General features: G+C 33.2%; 2 protein-coding genes across 2 annotated transcripts; one reads left to right on the top strand and one right to left on the bottom strand.

Moving 5' to 3' along the window:
- Positions 1-8007: 8007 nt before the first annotated feature.
- On the top strand, positions 8008-14734 carry LOC147391626 (cellulose synthase-like protein D3). Its single transcript, XM_086457532.1, has 3 exons — positions 8008-9197; positions 10806-11613; positions 12616-14734. Exons 1-3 carry the CDS (start codon positions 8335-8337, stop codon positions 14365-14367), a joined length of 3423 nt encoding a protein of 1140 aa, XP_086313658.1. The 5' UTR covers positions 8008-8334; the 3' UTR covers positions 14368-14734.
- Positions 14735-20748: 6014 nt separating this feature from the next.
- On the bottom strand, positions 20749-23850 carry XTH30 (xyloglucan endotransglucosylase/hydrolase 30). Its single transcript, XM_086458820.1, has 4 exons — positions 23612-23850; positions 23402-23502; positions 21955-22163; positions 20749-21411 (listed from the first exon to the last, which is right to left on the bottom strand). Exons 1-4 carry the CDS (start codon positions 23817-23819, stop codon positions 20892-20894), a joined length of 1038 nt encoding a protein of 345 aa, XP_086314946.1. The 5' UTR covers positions 23820-23850; the 3' UTR covers positions 20749-20891.
- Between the last annotated feature and the right edge of the window lie 1192 nt (positions 23851-25042).

Here is a 25042-nt window from a genome sequence, read left to right on the forward strand (position 1 = left end):
GAAAATATCCAAATTTTATATATCTTAAAAATGCTTGAAAATGAATTCTTCTTCCTTCTAAGATCCTTAACATCAAAATAGAATCTCCTCCACTCAATTGAAATGCTTAAAATCATTTTCTTTTAATGAAAATGTTAAATTTGAATGATTTAAGCATATTTGGTGTTTCAATCGTGAAAAATGTGAGGAGTGAGGTTCATGACTAATTATAAAGAAAAGTATTGTTAAATGGACTAAGTCGTGCTGGGGTGATATAGGATTTACTGTGTTCTTACTATTCTGACGTGGACATACATACATAATCGTAAATGATTTTCACTCGTATCGTATCATGAAAAAATATATTTATGATTATCTACGCATCAGACTTGTGAGAATCACAGTAAATACTTTTTTCTCGTTACATTATTTTACAAATGGTGGGCTATTAAGAGGGGTACGCATCAAATTCGGGCCCGTAACTCAAGTTTTTCAAGTTTTACTGCGTGACGTCGTCAACTACACGTGAAAGCAGTGGAACGCACGTGCTAAAAATATCTCCAACAAACCTGTGGGGCCCACACGGTCTATTACAAGTCTTTGAAGACATACGTGAACGACAAAATAATTCCTTAACTGGATTAGGCCACGTGGCATGCCAAGCAGATATCCCTACGCGACATCTCTCCGCTGGTTTTTAGCATAAACAGGAGAGAGGATATGAGAACCACCCACGATAGTTCCAAATATTTACAGAAAAACCACAGAAGTCGAGAAGTCAAATTACACGCTTGCGTGGTAGTTTAGTTTAGTCTAGTCTGTGTGGCCGTCATTTTCTACTTTTGTTATTTTCCCAAGGACGTCATTTTCTAGAAAATTATTTTCACATTAGTTTTTCATTTTTTTCAAGTATTTGAGGAAATATTTGAGATATCCCACAAACTTGTGGTGAGTAGTTGTGGTCCTTGCTAGCAATTTGGAGTATAATAAAAATTCAATTTGTGAAAATTTTGAGTTATATTCGATTTTGGATTGCAAAATTTCAATTTGAAATTCAACTAAAAATTTGATAATTGAAAAATATGCGGCATATGTTTCATACATGTATTATCCATTTCATTTCAAAATTTTGAAAATAAAAAATTCGGTCATCTGATAGTAATGGTGCTGATGAAATTGGTGATGTTAATAATGATGGTGAAGGATCAATAATGATGGTGGTGATAATAAGGGCATTGAGATTGTTATTCCATTGATTTAAAAAAAAAAAGATTAAAGTCAAAGGATAAATCATTAATTTGAAAAATTAAGAGTTATTTCATATAAATATAGAGGGATATGTTATTATTTGTTTAAAAGATAAAATGGCCATTTGTCACATAAAAAATTAGATTCCTAAAAAAATTTGAAGCATGACCGCTTCAAAGTCGACTTGTGTTACATGTCACAACTTACAAATTTACACTTTGCGACATACAATCAGTTATTCTAGCATTTTTTTCCACTAAATTTTATAAAAATTATTAAAAGTCATAACAAATGCGTTTTATTCTTTTCAAACTTCAAAATAATTCAATAATCCCGGAGAATAATACTTTCATTGAAAAAAAATCACAAAATTTTCAAGAATTGAGCGAGAGATTGCTTACAAGGGTTATGGTACCCTTGTGATTTTAGGATGATATTTCTCAAATATTAGTTGGAATGTTTCAGAGTCCTCATTTTCAATCCCTAGAATACGGGCACACATTATGCTGCGTTAAATACACTTCGGAGAATAAGCATTTGAGGGTATTTTTGGTTTTTTCAAAAAAATTGAGGGCATTTTTGATAGGAAATTCAACTTCCAAAGTACATTTAATGCAGCTCAACACTTGCCTTAAGGCATGTGTTAACAAAACCCATAGAATGAGACCTTTAAATTAGGTATTTATGATAGAATGCAAGGATGCCTGCGGGAACGTCCATGAAAGAATGTAAGGATCTTCTTTTTTCTAGTTGAAGGTCTGTCTAAACCCCCTTTAATTTTTCAAAAAAAAAAAAAAAAAAGGAGTATGTTTAATTCATCAAAATAAGGTCGTGGAAAATAAATACTCTATGATGATTATTGTGAATTTTCACGGGCAATCATACAAGCTCTACATCTCATGGTTTTCATATATCTGCGGCCATCGGGGTATTTCTTCCTAAAAATCCTCTTAAATTTTATCTTCTTAAGGTTTGATGGTTGAAGGAGCTACAACGTCAAGGACATGTGCCGAAGATTTATTCATCCTATTATTTGAAGATGACATTTTTTGTTTCCTTAAAATAATCAAGGTTTTTTACAAAAGGTTGAAAACAAGAGTATTTAAATTTAGGTCATTTTATGTTGGGTTTTGTTAACGTGTGCCCTAAGCGCACACGTTAAAGCGCAATAAATACACTTTGGAAATTGGAATCCGAGGGTATTTAAATAAAAAGTTAATTTTTTAAAAGGCATTTTCTCTACAAAAATCAATTTTCAATATGTATTTATTGCACATTAATGTTAGTCTCTAGAGAAGATGGCAATCAATGAGTATTTCATCAGCAAATAAACTTAGGGATGTCTCAAAGAGTCATTCTAAACTGATTTCGTTCGACACTAGGCTGACATGGCAATGGACGGAGAACCATAGAACTTTTTCCCCGAGACACCGAAAAAAAATCTATAGTTCTCTAGCAATTGCCACATCAGTTCGGTGTTGAGCACAATGTTGAACAAAGTCAATTCAACATTTTTCTGTCTAAAATATTATTTGCCAAACCCCGAAGAAATAAGCCTAAATCACCCTTTTTTATATATAAAAGATTCCTTACTAAATTAATATTGACAAAAAAAAAGGTTGATGTTAGGTCCTATCTTGATTTCCCCTAAATTAGTTAGGTGTGGTGGGATTATCTATATATAAATCAATTTTATAAAAATCATAACTGTAACATTGATTGTTTGGTGATAGTGCTTAGTAGGTAATTTTTGGGTTTCAATAGAAAATAGGGTTATTATATTAAAAAATTGAGTCTTTTGATTATTAATCTAATATTGTTGAAATATTTTTGGAGAATTTCAATCAATAAGTAAAGAAATAAGTACATTTTCATTGAAAAAAAAGAAAATTACTTAAAGGACCCTCACGGAGGGATTTCTTTCTAAATAGTCCCTAAGCTTTTGCTGATTGCTTGGCAAGATATTTAGTAAATTTTTTCTTTCTAAATGGTCCATAGACCTCATCTCCCACATTTCTCATGATTGAATGTCCTAATTGTTCGAACTCGTCGTTTTCATCCAACAATTGGATTTTTGATATCTCAATCAAGTTATAAAGACTTCATTCCGTAAAAAAAAAAAGGATTTAAGAAAGAAGAAAAAGTCATTTTCAATGGGTTTTTTCACTTTTTTTTTTCTTAGTTATTAGATGAAAATCGATCAGTAATGATTTTTTTGGGTTGAAATCATTTAAACAAGTCGTTATCTTAAGTTTTTAGTCAATCTTTCCATGTATTTTAGTCAGAAAAACTCAAAAATTAAAAATGGGTGGGTTTTACCAATGTCGAGTTTACCACTTTTTCAAAATAAAAAGTGGTGAACTCGACAATAATTAAAAAAAAAGTCGAGTTTAACAGTAAATAAAATGTGGCGAACTTGACAATAAACAGTGATGAGTTCAATAGTTAAAAAATGTGAACTCAACACTAAATAAAAAAGCGTTGAGTTCAATAGTAAAAATTATGAACTCAACAATACTAGTAGGAGTGCAACTTGGCCCGGTTCAAATCAAGACCCGAACCAAACCGATAACTTTGGGGTGGTTTGGTTCGGTTTGGAACAAGTTGTGGTTCGATTTCGGGTTGCGAAAATGGATAATCGATCAATTTGGTTCGATTCTTGGATCAAGCTTGTATAGAACCGAATCAAACTGAGAATCGAACCCTTATGCAATATATATATATATATATATATATAATAGTTATTATAAATTATTTTAAGAGTTAGGACATAGATTAGTTATCTTTTAGGGATAAACTAATGATTTTTTATGGATATATTTGTGATTTGTTGTATGAAATTTTATGTTTATTTTTTCGTTAAAAAATATTACTTATAACTTATAGAATATTGGCAATCCATAGAACCAAACTGAACCAAATCAACTTTAATTCAGTTTGGGTTGATTTGGTTTCAATGGAATTTGGTTTGGTTATGGTTCTTATTTGGTAGAACCGACCTATGTCAGTTCAATTTCAATTTGACTTCAAACCGAACTAAGTTGCACCCCTAAGTACGAGGGACCATTAAGGAAGAAAAAGCTTACTAAATGTCCTGTCAAGCTAACACGCAAAAGTTAGTGACCATTTAGAAAGAAACCCTTCCTCGAGTGTCCTTTAAGCAATTTCCCTTAAAAAAATAAAAATATAAGTACTCTAGAATTTCATCAAATTCTCCCAAGAATACTAATTTTCTAACATGGCATGCGATAGAATCATAGATTTCCTCGAGATACTCAATCACATGTATTTATGAGGATGCACAATTGTGTATCTCGAGGAAATCTATGGTTCTAGCCCATGCCACGTCAGGGATTGTGTGTTGGAGGGGGCGTTAGAAAATCACGACTCTTCTCACAAATGTTGAAAACCAAAAACTACTTTGCACAACTTCTCATTCAAAAGAATAGAAAAAAAAAAAAAAGAGTTCAAATTCGATAATGATAATTTTATACTGGCTAAAACTATTTTAGGGGGACCAGGCCCAACCCAAAATATGTGACCAGACGCTATCTTTAGTAGTCATTTGTGTTGTGTATCCTCTTAAAATTCATTGTATTTTGGAAATTTCAACGTCTTTGGAAGTTCACCAAAAATTGAAAAATTCAAACCATCCAAATGGATAAATTGTTACCTAAAAGTCAACTTTATTATTTGGTCAATTCATATCAATCATTGGCATCAATAAGTTGACCACTTCTTTAGAGAGTAGCCCTTACCTAAATGTGAAATATAACATGCATGTTTTACGATAAAATTAATCAAATTTTTTTTTTAATATTAATAGAAAGGTTAGGTTTGGGATGATTCATCTAAAAAAACATATGAGCCTGACCCAGTAAACACATAATCTAATGGTTGGGATTTATATGTATCCGGTGTTGATGATATTTATACCATGTCTGTATTCTTGTTTGTCAAATTTTGTATACACATAGTCGAGATTTCTATTATTAAGTTGCATGGTTTTGTGAGTTTGGTATTTCGTCTCGTCTGATCCCTTTTGATATCAATTTAACCTGAATTATAATTATTTATTTACACACACACACACAAATATGTATTTAAAGGTTATATAAGAAATCAAACATTGTGCCAAATAATTTTCAATACACAAGTTAGAAATTTTAGAATGAGTTGATATTTTGTGGGGATGATTTCACCATAGAGATCATCCTAATCCAAAACTTCTAACCCATATATTAAAAAAATGTTTGGCATAATATTTGGTTTCTTATGGTCCTTAAATGCCCCCATAGGAACATTAGTATTGTTCACCATCTTTTTTTTTCTTTTTTTTTAATAAGAATCCTTCTCGCTTTGTCTTTTCGTGAAAAAGACAATGGTGTATTTATCTTTTACATAATAAATACTATAAGCATTTAAGTATTTTAAATTAAATATCTTTCTTTTTTTTATAAATGCTTTAACAATTAGTGCCAACATAATAAATGTATTTATTAATAACATAAAAATATATTTATTGTGTAAAAGACTAACATGCCCTTGTCTTTTTCATAAAAAGACAAAATGAAAATAGCTATTATTGAGAAAAAATAAAATGTTGGACAATACTAACGTTCCCATGAGATTTTAGATGTTAGCATTCCACACACACACACACACACACACATATATATATATATGGGTGGCGTGCTTTTGACAAAATCCTAAACAACATTCTAGAGAAAAACATTTTGTCTTATATGGGCTAAATCTTTTAGCATGGGCTGATTTTTTGTATGTATGTATGTATTTTTCTTCAAATAATCATAATTATTTATAAAAATAAATTGGAATATAAGATACTTAATAACAAGAACATATTTGGATAATAAATATTTAAATGAACTAAAAAGTATTTATTTCTATAAATATATATATATACAAAACCTACTTGACCTGGTCTAATTTTATTGACTCAACTGATATTTTCAAAATGTTGGATGAATAAGTGTTAATGACGTTCCACAATGACAATCCCAATCGATCATCAAGTCATCTTGATCTTGAATGATTATTAAAATCAAGAAGGTAGGTTTATGAGAAGGGTTAGCAACGAACAAGAATCGTGCTTCACTGACTTCCTATAACACTATCTTCGACATTGTGTGCATGTAGATAACCATCGATTTTTTCAAGTGTACAATACTCGTAACTCGAAGAAACCATTTATAGATCTATGCACACCAGTATGTCAATAAACGATGTACATTGGATCAAGCCAAAGTGATAACTGAATCCAAACAAGACATTTCAAATTGGTTTGATTTGATTTTTTAACTCATCAATTTCGTTCTGATTTATAATTTTGAAAAATCGATTGATTTGGTTCGGTTATCAATTTAGGGAATCCTAGAGCCTAATCAAATTGAGAACCGAACCAAATTCATTATATATAACAAAGAAAATGAAATATAACAAAAAAGAGCTCTTACTGTTTACTTTTTGTATTATACCAAATTTAGTCACTAATCTGAGTGGTCCAAATGACATGACCCTAACCATTTATTGAGTTTCAATTTTGGAAAAATCATTCATGTTATTAAGAAGATACTTGAGATTGTAGAGATATTTTAATATTATATTACCAATGACATTTCTCTTTGTTAAGCCTTTTGATTGAAATTATTGATGGTAGTGGGTTTTTTAATCGTAAGATTTGATAATTTGTGCCTTGATATTTATGTCTAGGAGACCTGAGAACCAAACCGAATTACGATTGATTTGGGTTGGTTCGATTTCGATTCCAAATTTGTAAAACCGATCAAGTTCGATTCAATTCAAATTTTACCCTCAATCCAATCCAATCCAAACCAAACCAAACTGTGTGCACCCTTAATGTCAATGCAATGCAGGATTAACGTTGTAGGAAGACAGTTAAGCATTTTTCTAACAAACAAATATAGATGACCATTTTGGTAAAATCTATAAGGATTTTGTTAACATGTGCCCAAAGGGCACACGTTTAGGTGCATTAACTACACACTGAAAATTGAATTTCCTACCAAAAATGCACTCAAAAGTTTTTTTCTATTTTTTATTTTTTATATATATCAAAAATATTCTCAAATGCTTATTTTTAGGGAGTATTTAATGCTTATTCCCAAGTTGTTGTCCTAATGACAAACCGAACCTTGATAAACTCTTCAAGAAGGGTAGGTCAAGTTGAAAATCCCATGAAGCAATGAATTCCTTACGGTCACTCTCCAGACCAGTTGCATGTAGGACTTTTTAAGAGATGGGGATACCCACGAGCAAGTGTGAATATGGGAATATGGGGAGGATGGGGATACCCACGAGCAAAAAGAAAAAGAAAAATTGTAATTAATGCAGATAGGGTTTAACAAGACCCAATCCATAATTTCGAAATTATTTTCCTAAACATTAAGAAGTAAGAACATGGGACTGATAAAGTAATTATTGCAGGGTACTGGGGCTTTTTTTGGTAAAAGTAAAACACTCAAACATAAAAGTTGCTTTTTCTGGATAGAAGATTCCAACGGGCGGATGCGTATCAGAATTCAGAACACATAGCCGTTGCAGTAATTATTCCAAAAATCCATGGGTATTATCGGAAACCGAGACAAATATTCAAAGAACCTGGTAAATAGTCTTCATTACTACAGCCGTGTCACGCGCTCTTCTCTCTTCCCCCAAAAAAACTCGTCTTTTTAATTTTTAAATAAAATTCTAACAATTAAAAAAAACTCGTTTTGTCCGAAAGGATAAAAGAGAAAAAAAATATAAAAAAAGAAGTTCTGAAAATAAATAAATAGAAATAAAAAAATACAGAAGAGCGAAGAAGAATTCGTCGAGAAGATATTGGACTTTTTAGCTGATTAAGACTCATTCTTCGATTTCTTTCGTAATCAAAGTTTGCATAATCTTTGATCCTTGTAGTTCTTCAAGAACTATAACAATGTCAATCGCATGACATCTCTGCAACAATTTTCAAAATCTCGTTCTGTTTTTCTCTCTCAGATCTGTTTAAAAGAGCTATACAACAATATCGATTTCATGAAATTTCTCTCATTTTTCTCTCTCTGAGTTTTAGATCCGTTTAAAATGACTTCGAAATTGTTCAAATTAAGCCGATCTTCGTTATCAGAGACATCAGAAGCCAATAACAACAATCCATCGATTGCTCAACCTTCGACTGTAAGTTTCGCTCGAAGAACATCATCAGGAAGATACATTAGTTACTCTCGAGATGATCTCGATAGCGAAATTGAAAGTGGAGAGTACTTCAACTACACAGTTCAAATTCCTGTCACTCCAGATAACCAACCAATGATGGATCCATCGATTTCTCAAAAAGTTGAAGAACAGTATGTTTCGAATTCTCTCTTTACAGGAGGATTCAACAGTGTTACTCGAGCTCATCTCATGGACAAGGTGACCGAATCGGAAGCGAGTCATCCACAAATGGCTGGGTCAAAGGGATCGTCTTGTTCGATTCATGGCTGTGATGATAAGGTTATGAGCGATGAAAGAGGGATTGATATTCTTCCATGTGAATGTGATTTTAAAATCTGTAGAGATTGTTATTTGGATGCAATTAGGACTGGTGGTGGGATTTGTCCTGGATGTAAGGAAGCTTATAAGGTTTCTGAGTTTGATGAAGCTGGAACTGAACAGCGGCTGTCGTTGCCGCCGCCGCCAGGTGGTGGGATGTCGAAGATGGAGAGGAGATTATCGATGATGAAATCGACTAATAAGTCGGTTTTAATGAGGAGTCAGACCGGGGATTTTGATCAGAATAGATGGTTGTTCGAAACTAAGGGAACTTATGGTTATGGGAATGCTATATGGCCTAAGGATGATGGTGGTGATGGGGTCAGCAGCGAGCCCTCGGAGCTCATGAACAAACCATGGAGACCGCTTACTCGGAAATTAAAGATCCCTGCAGCTATTCTCAGCCCATATAGGTATAAATTTACTTTTGAATATTTTTGTTTTTTTCATCAACTTTGTGTTATTGTTGTATTATTGGTGACATTCAATTTGTTTGTTTTTGATGATGAGTTGCAAACAAATAACTTAAATAATTCTTCCATCTGTTTGTTTTGATGATGAGTTGTAAATTAAAATAAAGCTTCAATGATGCCCGGAACAAATAATTCTTCCATTTGTTTGTTTTGATGATGAGTTGCAAAAAAAAAAAAAAAGCTTCAATGTTGTCTAGAACAAATAATTCTCTCTTTATTTTGAATTGATGGCCTTCAAATTTTGGAATTATTACTTTTTCCCTCCCTTCTATTTGATTGTTTTACATGATTAAATTTCATGGGAGTAGGACATCTCTCTCTCTCTCACACACACACACACACACACAAACACTCATGTACATGAAGAAAAATGAATCTCAATAAACAACAATAGTGGTGTTCCATTTGGTCACTTGCATTCTTTTAGGGTTGTCACTAGAATTAGGTTTATGCCTGTCAATGAGTTGCGTTCGATTCAAGCACTAAAATATCCAAATTCTAATTGATCGGTAATCGGACGCATAAGATGGTTGTAGTTTATTTTATTTTGGGTCTAGATGATGAAGAGAAAACTTGTACATCACTGCAATTGGACTTAGGTTGACTATTTATCCAAGCTAGAAGTATGGTCTCAAACCTAGATAGTCATGTTCGAATCAGTTAAGCGATCTTGTACCCATTGATGACCCTAAATTTGAAGGATCATTGTAGGGACAAAACTTTCCAAAGCAATCATGGGCACATTTAATTGATTATAATCATGATTTTAAAAATATTCAGTTGTATGTTTGTTTCCACCTTGCTGCAGCTCAAGGTGTTCATCATGGACATACCCAACACTTGTACCCTTATCTAGGTAACTAAGAATACAAGTTTCATAACTGGTACATGCCGTGGATAAGAAAATTTTTACATATTTTTTCAACTTCTTTATTCAAATCATAGTTATACTTGATCCCTAATTCTATGGGCAGGCGAATTTATCTGGGCTTTAATTGATATATTCATTGTTGATCCTTCGTGCTACCATTTTGATATTTTCTCTGTTATTCCTGGTATATTTCTAGGTTATTCTTATGAAACAAGGACACCCCATTTTTGAAATATTTCTGGGATGATAGTTTTTGAAAATTATTAACAAGGATGTCTGTTGAATAAATCCTTGAACTTTTTTTTTTTTTTTTTTAATTTGAACAAACTCGATAAAAAAAAAAAACTGTAACTAAGAACATACATTTGGGTTGGGAGATGTATTAAGTCTGACAATTTATCAGCCAGTTTGGATTGATGAACCTGGGAACCTTGTTTATGGTAGAGATATTAATAACATGATACCATAATACTTCATTAACATCCCTTTATAGCACCCTTTTGTTAAATCATAGCCACATTGCATGGAATGGCAACCAGCATAAAATTTCGAATCCTTGTTATTGTGTGGGGATCTTGTTGCATCGTGTTGTCTTCGGTTACTCTGCTTACCTCAATTTATGTCTCAACGGTACAATCTTTGTTCTAAAATGCCATTTGTTGCGTCTTTGCTCACAGGCTCCTGATATTTGTTCGGATGGTTGTTCTTTCATTATTCCTCATGTGGAGGATCACACATAAAAACGAGGAGGCAATTTGGCTTTGGGGGATGTCTGTTGTCTGTGAGATTTGGTTTGCCTTTTCTTGGCTACTGGATCAGCTTCCCAAGCTCTGCCCTGTAAACCGTGCGACTGACCTCGAAGTCTTGAAAGAGAAGTTCGAAATGCCCGGCCCACACAACCCCACTGGAAAATCTGACCTTCCGGGAATAGACATCTTTGTTTCGACCGCTGATCCAGAGAAAGAACCACCTCTTGTCACTGCAAACACCATCCTATCTATCCTTGCCGCTGAATACCCCGTTGAAAAGCTCGCTTGCTATGTTTCCGATGATGGAGGTGCACTTCTAACATTTGAAGCCATGGCTGAAGCTGCAAGTTTCGCCAATATTTGGGTTCCATTTTGCCGTAAACATGAAATCGAGCCAAGGAACCCTGAGTCGTATTTCAATTTGAAGAGAGATCCTTACAAGAATAAGGTGCGTCCGGATTTTGTCAAGGATCGTAGACGGATAAAGCGTGAATATGATGAGTTCAAGGTCAGGATCAATGGGTTACCTGATTCTATCAGGCGTAGATCAGATGCTTATCATGCTCGGGAGGAGATTAAGGCCATGAAGCTCCAGAGACAGAATGTGAGTGATGAAGCTGTTGAAAGCGTGAAGATATCAAAAGCTACTTGGATGGCTGATGGAACCCATTGGCCTGGCACTTGGATGACTCCTGGACCTGAGCACTCTAAGGGTGATCATGCTGGAATCATACAGGTATTGTTTTGGCCAACACCGTTTATTTTTTACCATCTGGAATCATTCAGATTGATAGAATTGTTTGAACATAGTGAGTTTTGGAATAGAAACTCTTTGGTTTGACCGCATGGTTAGTAGTTCTCCGAATAATTCATGAATTGCACCTGAAATATCCGAATGATACAAGAAACGATAAAACTTCCATCTAATTTAACTCCTTGTAAAACTTTGTGACTTTTTAACCTTTTTCGAATTATTCCCAATTTATTCTTTTCCCAAATTACACAAATCAAAAATACTTTTTGCAAAGAGGGATAAAAATACAAATTAATCCCTATTTCACCATTAGACCATTGTTTATTATCAAATCTCAAGATTATCGATCAAAAAGTTAATTTTTCATCCTTTTATATCTACTTTCCTCTCGCTAGATTTTTTGCACAGGAGTCTTCGACGGAAATCAATTAAGTAAGAGAGAATGTGTCAAACATTGTAAAAATTTGTGATAATTGTACAATTAATCATTTTTTATTATTATTATATTATTACTTTTATATTTGTTCTATGCTATTTTAGAATAAGAATTATAAATGTTTGATAAACATGCATTAAAGTATGAAAATTTCTAAATTTACAAAAGGATAGGTTCAAAGATGAAGGCTAACAGGGGTGATTTTGAACAATGAGATATAAAAATAATAAATTTTAAAAAGATTGGGAAGTTCTCTAAATAAGTGGATATGAGTACTGTGAAAATTTTAAAATGTATACTCCTGGATGTTTGAAAGTTATCTAGAATGTTGAATTCAAACTATACCAGAACTATTCTCATATCGCATTTTTGCCTCTCCAACTTTTTGACCGAATTTTTAAACGAATGGCTAAATGTATATCCAAATCGTACTCGAATTAGTACCGTAATGATTTTTTTTGCTGTACACCGAATTGCTAACTACTCTTGCCCACTTTTGAGAAGAAATTTAAGAATAGAAAAGCTGAACATGCATCTATCAACTGCAGGTGATGTTAAAGCCTCCCAGCGAAGAACCACTAGAAGGTATCTCTGACGATACCAAACTCATTGACCTAACAGAAGTTGACATCCGTCTCCCCTTGCTGGTCTATGTATCCCGTGAGAAGCGTCCCGGTTATGATCACAACAAGAAGGCTGGAGCCATGAACGCACTAGTCCGAGCCTCTGCCATCATGTCCAATGGCCCATTCATTCTGAACCTTGACTGTGATCACTATATCTACAACTCCCAAGCAATGAGGGAAGGAATGTGCTTCATGATGGACCGAGGTGGAGACCGCATTTGTTATGTTCAGTTCCCTCAAAGGTTCGAGGGTATTGACCCGTCTGATCGATATGCCAACCACAACACTGTCTTCTTTGACGTGAACATGCGGGCACTTGATGGTCTCCAAGGCCCTGTCTATGTTGGAACTGGATGTCTATTTCGTAGAATTGCTCTTTATGGCTTTGACCCACCTCGATCAAAAGAACACAACCCTGGTTTCTGCAGCTGTTGCTTTGCTCGTCGAAAGCAACCCAAAACAGTTTCCACTCCTGAAGAGAACCGGGCCCTTAGAATGGGAGATGACGATGATGACATGAACATCTCGTTGTTTCCCAAAAAGTTTGGCAATTCGTCTTTTCTTGTTGATTCGATCCCGGTGGCAGAGTTCCAAGGTCGGCCCCTTGCCGATCATCCAGCAGTAAAGAATGGACGTCCCCCGGGTGCCCTAACCATTCCCCGGGATCTTCTTGATGCATCAACTGTTGCAGAGGCCATCAGTGTCATATCCTGCTGGTATGAAGATAAGACTGAGTGGGGCCAGCGTGTTGGGTGGATTTACGGGTCTGTGACAGAAGATGTTGTCACAGGTTATCGGATGCACAACAGAGGATGGAGGTCGATTTACTGTGTGACCAAACGTGATGCCTTCCGTGGGACTGCCCCAATCAACCTCACTGATAGGCTCCATCAGGTTCTGCGGTGGGCCACCGGATCAGTCGAGATCTTCTTCTCTCGCAACAATGCCCTACTCGCTAGCCCAAGGATGAAGATTCTACAGAGGATTGCGTATCTCAATGTGGGAATCTACCCCTTTACGTCAATCTTTCTCATCGTCTATTGCTTCCTCCCGGCACTATCCCTCTTCTCTGGTCAATTTATTGTCCAGACCCTCAATGTTGCCTTCCTCACGTACCTACTCGTAATCACTTTGACGCTTTGCATGCTCGCTGTGCTTGAGATTAAGTGGTCGGGTATCGAGCTTGAGGAATGGTGGAGGAACGAACAGTTCTGGCTGATTGGAGGCACAAGTGCCCACTTTGCCGCTGTGATTCAAGGTCTACTAAAGGTGATTGCAGGGATCGAGATCTCATTCACCTTAACATCAAAATCGGCTGGAGACGATGTTGACGATGAGTTCGCTGACCTCTACATTGTGAAGTGGTCATTTCTTATGATACCACCAATTGTGATCATGATGACCAACTTGATTGCCATAGCGGTCGGATTCAGTCGGACCATATATAGCGTCATACCACAATGGAGCCGTCTAATAGGTGGGGTATTCTTCAGTTTTTGGGTCTTGGTACATCTCTACCCCTTTGCAAAAGGACTCATGGGGAGGAGAGGAAGAACACCGACAATCGTGTTTGTTTGGGCAGGGCTCATCTCGATCACGATCTCTCTCTTGTGGGTGGCCATCAACCCCCCTTCTGGTAACGCAGAGATTGGAGGTACATTTCAGTTCCCTTGATTCATTGGAGCCGAGCCTCACCTAATTTAAACATAAATCTAGTTTTGTTATCACATTCAATTCTTTCCCCCTCATGTGCCGATGAGTTGGACATACTGCATTGGGTCTGTTTTTTATCATTTCCTTCTCTTGTGCCCTTCGGAATCATATTTCATCAAGCCGAGGGTGGTGGAGAGTGTTCTATCAAAGGGTAACATATCTATGATTTTGTCGCCTCTCCCATGTTTTCAATTTCTTGTTTCGACAAGAATATTTTTTTGTTTTTTCATATACAGAAGGGTTAGTGAATTACATACATGATACATTTATGTGCATTTGTTTGTAATTTTGGTTAAAGGTTACAATTTAAACTAAAGCTGTTGGATTATCTTTATTCCTATAGACTGATTCAGACCATCTATTGTGCATTTGTGCACCCATTTATTTTACATTTTAAAACTTAAAAACTTCAGACCATCTTGGAGGCTGTCATGATTAATCTAGGTCGTCCATCTTATAATCACTCTCTTGATTTGTCATGTGTACTATGCCTTGTCCACCTCACACTTATCTTATCATCCAACCTTTATTTCTGCTAATAAGAGAGCAAAAGTTGTGACTTGTGAACTTCAGTGCAAGAGTTAAAAATCAAAGTTTTAGACAGATTTGATCATTTTGAGGCATTGAGAACAGATATTATTACATTTGAATTAATAGAAAAGGCTACTTTAAACATAATTGAATCGATGAAGAAGATTCCTTCAATCAATCTCAACTTTTAAATGTAGGTATTTGACGATGATGGTGATGATCCTTTCGTATGATTTCAAAACCATTTCAAGCTCGTATATTAGATACAAATTAGCAACTAGGAGAGTAATAATAACAACTAGGGTGGGAAAAAAGTATAAAATCCAAACCATAAAAATATGAATTCAACAGTTGGGATTTATCCTTGGGGTGGGGCAAGAATTTTGTATCATTGGGTTTCATGATTTAATCGGTAATAATATTGTAGGTTAGGGTATATTAGGGTTGTCAACGGATCAACTCAAACTTGAAATTTGATCGGTAGTGATCCAATAATTTTTTATTCAGATTGAGGATTTGGGTTCTGATAAGTATTCAATTTGATATAACCTATCATATCAATTCTGGATCAACCATTTCTCAATCTAATAATCCCCAATCCATTAAATTGTGAGAAATTATGTAAATTACATATTATATTTAGTATTTATAATCAATTTGATTCATCCAATTGTTATTGGATTGGATTTGGATCCTATTATTTAGATTTCATCTTCTTTTTTATTTTATTCATATTTTTAGATATAATTAATCAATTTTTGACTTATGAGTTACATTCCTCTCATCCCCCTGACCAAGCCAACCGCCACAACAATGGTTTCTTTGATCGAGCAAAGAGAGTTTTAAGTCGTAAGGATTCTCTCACCCTAACATATATTAAGTTGGGAATTTTATTGACAAGCCATGAAACTCTAAGGGCCCTCCAATTTTTAGGGGCACCTCTAAAAATCTTTTTTTTTTGTGGGACCTCAAATGTCAAACGACACTCCTCTCACGCTTGAACGATTTAGACAACTCAGGCGAGGAATAGAGGGAGAGAGATCGAAGGAGGAGTGCCCTCAGAATTTAGTTATTTTTATTTTAAACTTTGACCCATCCTTAGAGTTTCATGGCTTGTCAATATAACTTCCTTATTAGGTCTTGACCCACCAGTTAGCATTGATTGTTTCTTTTTACAAAATTCATAGCTTGTCCACTAAGCTAAACAGCCCCCACTTATAAAAAATGAAAAGATGACCCCACAATTTGTTCCCCAAACCTCTAAGTATTATCAAATCCAAGACCCTAAAAGAACTTATGCTTTTGAAATCTTATTATTGTGGTTTGGCCTACCTATTTAAACACAAACTTGATTTAAAATTCAAAACCCTAGACCCCTCTAACCTTTCCCACCAATAGGGTTGGGAACAGCTCAGCACCAACCAAGAAACCCACCAACTCCTAACCTTTCAAAATTTAGATTTGAAATCTAAAAGTAGCATTAATGGAATAAATGATTTGGTCATTCCAACTAACCCTCATTTATTATTTCTAAGGATTATTTTCAATAAAAGTTTATAACAGTAAATTTTATAACAACTGTTATAAGCAAATTTGATTTTGTTTTGTTTTTGTTTTTGTTTTCTATGGGTAAGTTGGACTTGAACCAACGACCTCAAAGTTGTTTCGCAATGAATCAAAATTCAAACCAACTGAGCCAAGGGTCTAATCCCACAAATTGGTTAAAGTCCCTGCGTGTTGATAATACAACTTGATTTTGAAATCCGCCTTCACCTACTAAATACTAACCAACACCGCATTTATTTATTATATATATAATAAAAATAATGTTATTTTATTACTTGTAAAAATTTTATGACATTTAGTATAAAATTTTCATAGGTTTATGGCAATGGCAAAAAAGGGTCACTTTTTTTTTAATACTCAAAATAAGGTCATTTGCTACAATAACTCATATTTTTGGAAAGAAATACCCTTATCTATAATTTCTCTAATAAATCATTGAAAAATAATCTTCTAAATTGTAATTTCCTCCCTTTCAACATTGTGTACCATGGAGAGAGAGAGAGATCCATTCTCTACCATATTGGCTATAGATTTGAGAAATTATAGTGAACCTTGTAGATTTACGTACTCTCATGTTCCATTCTTGATAGATCGAATATTTTCACCAAATGCAATCAATTTCTCTTTTATTTCTATCATTTTCTTTTTTTAAATCATTTATATATTCTTATATCTTGATACATTTTTCGTCCATAGTTATGTAAATGGAAAATAGTAACAATTTTTTTTTTTTATTTCACTGAAATTTTAAGGTTTCGGTCATAAATTTTACTATGTCAAACCTCGATTTTGGCATGTATTATAGAGTCGAGACTCAACAATACATATCGTCAAGGTACGATGCTATGGATATTTTTCACTTACAAAAAATTTTGTTGGACAATTTCATTGAGCCTTAACGCTATAATACATTCCGGCTTTGAGGTTCAACACTGAGTAAATTTTATTTATTAATAAAATCATAAAATTTTTGTAAAATTAATTTTTTTTTACTACCATTTTTAATTTTTATTACTATGGACGAGAAAAATATCAAGATCATAAGAATATATAAATGATTTAAAAACTGAAAGAAATAAAGGAGAGTTACAAGTTTCACTATTGCTTATCAAATCTATAGCCTATTTTGTGAATTTCAATTGCTTTTTGGTAGGTTTTGGTAGGGAGAACATATCTCTTTATTTTGATGGTATAAAATGTTGAGAGGGAGAAAGTTACAATTTAGAAGATTTTTAAAGGATTTATTAGAGAAATTGTAAGTGAGTATTTTTTTTTAGTTACTGTAGCAAATAGCCTTGCTTTAACTATTAAAAAAAATACGTAACCCTTTTTTCCACTGCCATAAACCTATGGAATTTTTATGCTAAATGTCTAAGTTGTTATTTACATAGATAATATCTATGACTTGTCTTTATTTTCATTATTCTTAAATTTAAGTTCAATTTTGTCTAGAGCTTCAATTGGGAAATTTTCAATTTTCATTAAAGATGGTATGGAATTTGTTTTCTTAATCCTTAATACGGGATGCTTGTGCTACACAAACTCTAATGTCAAGTGAAATACTTTTAGGCCCACTAATCCAATGGGCCGATCTTTCAATAAGGACAAATAACCAACTTGGTTGGATACTTCTCGTAAGAGTCGTGATGAATGCATGTTGTTGGTACACGGCTGATGTGGCAAGGGCACAAAATCATAGATCATTTTCATCGGGATACAGAATAAAAGATGTGTGATTATGTGCCTTTGCCATGTCAACCACGTACCCAATCGCGTATCAAGACCGTGTGCATTCATCGTTATTGTTTTTGTAATTATATTTGGGCATTTTTCGTGATTGATTTTTAGTTTTTGTTTAACATTTTTGGGTACTCAAATCTAATATCTATATAGAACACAACTTAAGCTATTTTTTTTTTCTAGGGATGGGATGATATAACTCGTGAAAAAATGACTCAAACAAGAACATATGATCCCAAAAATTAAAACAAGAAATCTAACAATAAAGAGTTATACACACCTCATTACATCACGTATTGATAAAACTTGATCGTTGGATTTCATGTTTTTAAAAATTGATATCATATACATATGGGGAATGTTAACGTCCAAGACCTCATGGGAACATTAGAATTGTTTAACAATTTTTTTTTTCAACAATACTCATCGTTTTGTCTTTTAATGAAAAAGACAAGGACATGTTAGTCTTTTAAACAATAGTATTTTATTATGCCATTAATAAATATATTTATTATTTTGACATTGATTGTCAAAATATTTAATATAAAAAAGATATTTAATTCAAAATACTTTAAATGTTTATAACATTTATTATGTAAACAAACATTTATTGTATAAAAGACTAATACACTCTTATTTTTTTTACTAAAAGGCAAAACAAGGTGTATTATTAAAAAAAGGAGTTATGGGCTATTATAGGGATGTTAACATTGTTCAACACTTTTTTTTTTCTTCCAATAATATCTCTATACATTTTGTCATTTAGTGAAAAAGACAAGGATATATTAATCTTTTAACATAATAAATGTTGAATGCATTTAATCTTTAAAATTAAATGTTTTGCTACAATAAAAGATTTGACAATCAATGCAAATAAGTATTTATTTTGTAAAAGACCAACATACTCTTTTTTTTTCAGTAAGAGACGAAATGAATAGGATTATTATTGAAAAAATAAAGTGTTGGAGAATGCTAACATCCCTATGAAGTATTAGACGTTAGCATTCCCCTATATATATAACATTTTTTTTCCAATAATATCCTTTATTTTGTATTTTAATGAAAAAACATGAATGTATTGGTCTTTTACACAATAAATGCTTGTTTACATAATAAAGTTATGACCATTTAAGTATTTTGAATTAAATATATTTTTTTATAGTAAATACTTTGACAATCAATGTCAACATAATTAATATATTTTTTAATTTTATAATAAATGTATTTATTGTGTAAAAGACTAACATGATTTTTTCACTAAAGGTAAATTGGGAGGGGTATTTTTGAAAAAAAAATAAAATGTTAGACAATGCTAACTCCCCACGAGGTCTTGGACATTAATATTCCCCATATATAACATCCAAGACCTCATGGGAATTTTAGCATTGTCCAACATTTTTTTTTTAAATATATCTTTTCGTTTTGTCTTTCAGTCATGTTAGTCTTTTACCCAATAAATGATTTTTTACATAATAAATGCTATGCGCATTTAAGTATTTTAAATTAAATATCTTTTTTTTTTTTTTTGTAGTAAATATTTTGGCAATCAATGCCAATATAATAAATACATTTATTAATAATATAATAAATGTATTTATTGGGTAAAAGACTAACATGTCTTTGTCTTTTTTACTAAAAGATAAAATTAGGATGGGTATTTTTGAAAAAAGAATGTTGGACAATGCTAACGTTCCTATAAGGTCTTAGACATTAGTATTTATTATGAAAAAAACTAATATACTTTTGTCTTTTTCATTAAATGACAAAATGAATAAGAGTTTTATTGGAAAAAAAATATTAGAAAATGCTAATGGCTCCATGAGATCTTGGACGTTAACATTACCCATATATATAGTGAGACTATTTATTCATGTAGTTAGTAGGCTAAAAAGAATATGAAACAAAAACATGTTTAAAATGGGAGGACAACAATTTTTTTGTATTGGTGGGAGCAACAAATTTATGGGCAATAATTTTGTAAGTAGAAGATTACCAATTTAAAAATTAAAAATTTAAATATTAATTCACAAATTTATTTAATTTTTTGGGAGGGGGAGCTTTTAAGTTGTAAAAGTTACGATCATTCTATAATTTCTATGTTATTATCGTACTCATAAAATTCTCCCAAATTTTTCAAAAAATGTAAAATTCTCCAAATAAGGACTAGCCGATTAATTGATGAATTAATCAATCACTTATCGATTGATTGCAAAATATAGTAAAAAATTTACATTTCACCCTCAAAATTTGATTTTCTTCAAAATTCAAATCTCAAGAACAATATGGTTTTTTAAGGGAGATGAAGATAAAATGTTTTGGTAAGAAACCCCAAAATATCATCAATATGTTTCTCAAAATTTTCCTCATTTTTTAACGAAAATTTTCAGAAATCATGAGAATGAACTGATTTAAGACTCCGCAAAATAATTTCAGAATCTGAACTTTGTTACTATGGTTGTTATTATTTTAATCTAAGAAAAATGAGAAACAACCCATACAAAGCAATTTCAGTAAAACTATCCACCCAAATCAATATTATTAATATATTTCCACTTTAAAATGACAATAAAAAGAAATAAACAAAAGAAAAAGATAAAAAATAAATAAAGAAGAAACATCCACATCTCCATTTACATCTCGAATATATTTCAGACATCCACATGGTGGTCAGAGTTGGTGCGAACTGGAATCCGACTCCGATGCTTAGATCGACGGTGGTGATGCCCACCGAAATTCAACCTCCCAGTATCCTTAAACCGTCTTTTCTCCGATGGAATTATAACACATTCGGGTGGTGGAATAGAATATCGCAATGTATCGTAACAATATGAGTAATACATGTACTTCTGTCGAAACTTCCTCATGGCCATTCGTCGCTCAGGTGTCACAATAGCAAAGTCGGCACTCTGCAATTCAGCATCCTTTACTGAGCAATCGGCGGTGGGGACCTGCTCGATAGGGTCCACTGTGCAACCTTGAAGGACAAGATCAGAAAATTGGGAAACGAATGGTGCGAGCTTATAATCAACCTTATATTTGCCTCCCGAAGTAGCCCAATTCGAAGCGTCCCATATTGTGGCATATAGGGACATAGGCTTCGATGGGTAGTCTCCTCCCATGGCCTCGCTTCGAACTACCTCTCTAATTGGCACCTCATCGACATAGAAACTGAAATTATTAACAAAAATAGAATTAGAAACCCCTATAGTATTTCAATGGATTAAATCCCTTTTTGGGGTGTAAACATATGGTAGGGATAGGTTGACACATTTTTAGACACATCAATTGACACAATATTTTGAGGTCCACAAGGAGATAATCTCCAATAGTTGAGTTTGGGACAAGGATTGCCATCAAATCAACCCATTTTAACTTGAACTACTTATTTGGTAGGATTGGACATTAATCATAATCACAAACAACTAATCTTCCACTCAACTATGTGGAAAACTATTCAAAGACCAATTCCTCCATCATAATTATGACTTTGAATAAGGATTAAATTTGTTTAAAAAATTGATTAATTTTCACGAGAAAAATCACGTGGACACGAAAAGTCAATCTTTGAATCATCTTCTCGCGGAACCCACAATACATAAGACACGACTTCAGATAAAATCGAACAAAACAAAAATAAAATTCATGATGTTGATCATACATAATTTGAACAAGGCAAAGTAAATGTCGATGAATGGTAGAAGAAAAGCTTACATAATATTCTTAGCCGTCCATAAGATACTATATCGATGGAACTCTTGAGTCGGGTCAAACCATAGATAATACCTCTCTTCCCTTCCTCGGCTGGTGCTTCCATTGCCATATACATTAGTTTGAAATCGCCATTCTTTCCCTCGAATATTCCCCAAAAATTCAAAATCTAATTCATCGTGCGATTTCTCAAAAATATCTCCATTGGATGTCTACAAGAAATAACGAAAACAATTACAACAAAGCAAATTATTATGATTTTCTTGCTAGATATTAAATGAAGAGGCGGTGAAAGCATATACAAACAAGTTAAAATTAACAGAAGATATGAGATTCGTTCTTACCTACAAAAAAATTTGGGTGATTCATTTATAACTCTATTGTGTACAAGTGAGCTGTAATTTATTATCTAAAATTAACAAGTCTTCCTTTAAAAGGTACCAAAACGATCATGTATGAGGCAAAAATTACTGGCCCAATCATGTTTTTTAAAATATTTATATACCCATTTTGGTATTTTTTCACTTTTACCAAAATGGGTGCCCACCATTTGGACACATTAAAGATTTTTTTTTAGCTTTCTTGTGAACCTCAAATAAAGATCATTCTTTTTACAAAATTATGAATATTTCATGATATAACAAAAAAAAAGTATAAAGGTTAATTCAGCCAAATCAGTTTATTTTTATAAATTAAAAAAAAAAAAAACAAATAGACAAATACCCATTTTGATAAAAATAAATAAATACCAAAATGGGTATATCACCCTTTTTATACCTATAAATATTTTAAAAACGTCACTGTGCCAGTTTTTTCGCCCTTTTTCAAGTCATCTATTTATAGTTTCTTTGTTCTTCACTTTTATCTCCATCTTTCTAAGAATAAATGACCTTAAATGACGAAAACAACCCTATAATTTAATTAAACTTAATCTCTGTGCGTTCAAAAGGGTTAATTAAAAAGAAGAAAATTCCTTTTTGTAAGATTGAATTTCAAACTCGAGCTGCTTAGCTGTTCTCCTAACGAGAATATTCTCACCCGTGGATAGCCCTCGGCCATACAAGACGAATCCCGAGGACCATCAACGTTCAGGATCTAGGGAGGAGTCCTTGTGACAAACGTTTCATTCTATGAGGAAAAAGAGGGGAAAAGCTAAAATGAAAAACAGGCGTTTTAACAGCGCTGCTCAGGACAAGGGTAATTTGGTCTTTTCACATATAAATTCAGGGATGAAATGAAAACTAGGCACTGGATGATAATCGAGATACGTGTTTTTAACACTGCAGAATAATCCAACGGTCGAGAATTTGGAACGACGGTCTAGAAATTCAAGGAAAAAAATCCTTTAATTTCGTTCAAACAGCGATGTATATATATATATATATATATATATATATAGAATTAAAGAAAACAAAAAAAAATTACGAAAAAACCAATCATCGTTACTCACATAGAAGGCAACAACAACGCCTGCCGTGTAATCTGACGGCAACTTGATCTTAGCGCTAAAGAATCCGTATTGGTAAAGATCGGAAGAGATGAAACCAGACCCTGAAATGGTTAACGAAAACGGTAACGATACCGATGAAGATAACGGATTAAATAAAAGAAAAAGAGCAAAAAAAAGAAGAAAAATCGTTTCTTTTTTATTTATAATAACCTGTGAAACGGTCGAGAAGGAGACGAACGCTTTTTCCATCGGATGAACGGACGAGATTTCCATCACCAAAGAGAGGAGAGTATCCTTCGTCGAACGAAATCGTCGTAACGTTAAAGGATCCAGCTACGATGCAGGTTAGCGAGAGAAGGGAAGATAAGAGGAAGAAGAAAGAAGACGTTTTAGAGAGAGAGAATAAACGATGATCCATTGTTTTCTCTCTCTTCTCCTTCTTTTCTTCTCTTTCTCTTCATTTATATACTTACGACCTTAAGAAGATCAAGAGACAATAACGGGTGACCACCTGTCTTCCACTGTTTCATTTTTATTATTCCCAAAATACCCTTTACCTTTTAATAAATACCCTAAGTACCACTCATTTATAGAGGTATATTAATTTAGGTAATCTACATGTACCCCTATATTTTAATAAATATGTGAGATAACTCCACACCCAAAAATAAAGAAAATAAATGAATAACTGAAAATGAGCAAAAATTCCGGTGTTAATAAAAGTTCTCACTTTTTTTTTCCTTAGATTTCTATTTCTTTTTTTAAAAGATTTTATATAAATTTAATCATAATTATAAATAATTAATGAAATTATTTAAACTGAATACTATTATGTTTTAGAGTTGTGATGATTGTACATGATTTTGGTACATGGTTGGATATGTGATTGACATGCAAGGACATAGAAGCATAGATCTTTTTCATCGGGATATACAAGATGAAAAAGATCTATGGTAACTAAAACTTAAAGGGTATGTCCAAATTACACATTAATTATTGATTGGGTATTTGTGACTTGTCATTATTTTATTTAGTTAATTTTATCTGTACTTCTCATTAGGGTTATATCGATCAGGTTACAAATATAAGAGTCATGCTAAGGTAACATAAAAGGAGACACAGGGATGACATAACGACGTGGTGGCACATATATTACCATAAATGCTTTTTCACGAGATACGAATAAAAAGCATCTACGGTTATGTGCACGTCACCATGTCGTTTGTGTCACCTTTGTGTTTTTATTCGTGTCATTCCTGCATTTTCCCAAATTATAATAGTTTCTTGTGTTCATGAAAGTGATGCCAACCTCCTGTTAATTTCAAAGTTTGATTATTTTCTTGACGAGAATACTCTTATTTGGAATTAAAAGAAAGAACTAGTTTGCTTCTTTGGCGTGCGAGGACATTTATGTAAAAAAAATAAACAAACAGTGAGAGTGAGACCGTAGGGGTAGTTTCGTAATTTAATCGAAATTTCAGAGGTTTTATTGTAATTCAACTTCGTATCCACTCCGTAACGGAAAAAAAGACAGAAAGTTTCTCTGCTTTCCAATGAAACCAGCGTCCTAGACTAACGGCGGCGTGAGTAATGCCACGCTGGCATTATTCTCGAAAAGGAAAGATTGGGAATTTGGACAAA

Source organism: Akebia trifoliata, chromosome 11 (genome assembly GCF_017979445.1).
Source record: "Akebia trifoliata isolate Shusen 1 chromosome 11, ASM1797944v1, whole genome shotgun sequence".
Classification (NCBI taxonomy): domain Eukaryota; kingdom Viridiplantae; phylum Streptophyta; class Magnoliopsida; order Ranunculales; family Lardizabalaceae; genus Akebia; species Akebia trifoliata.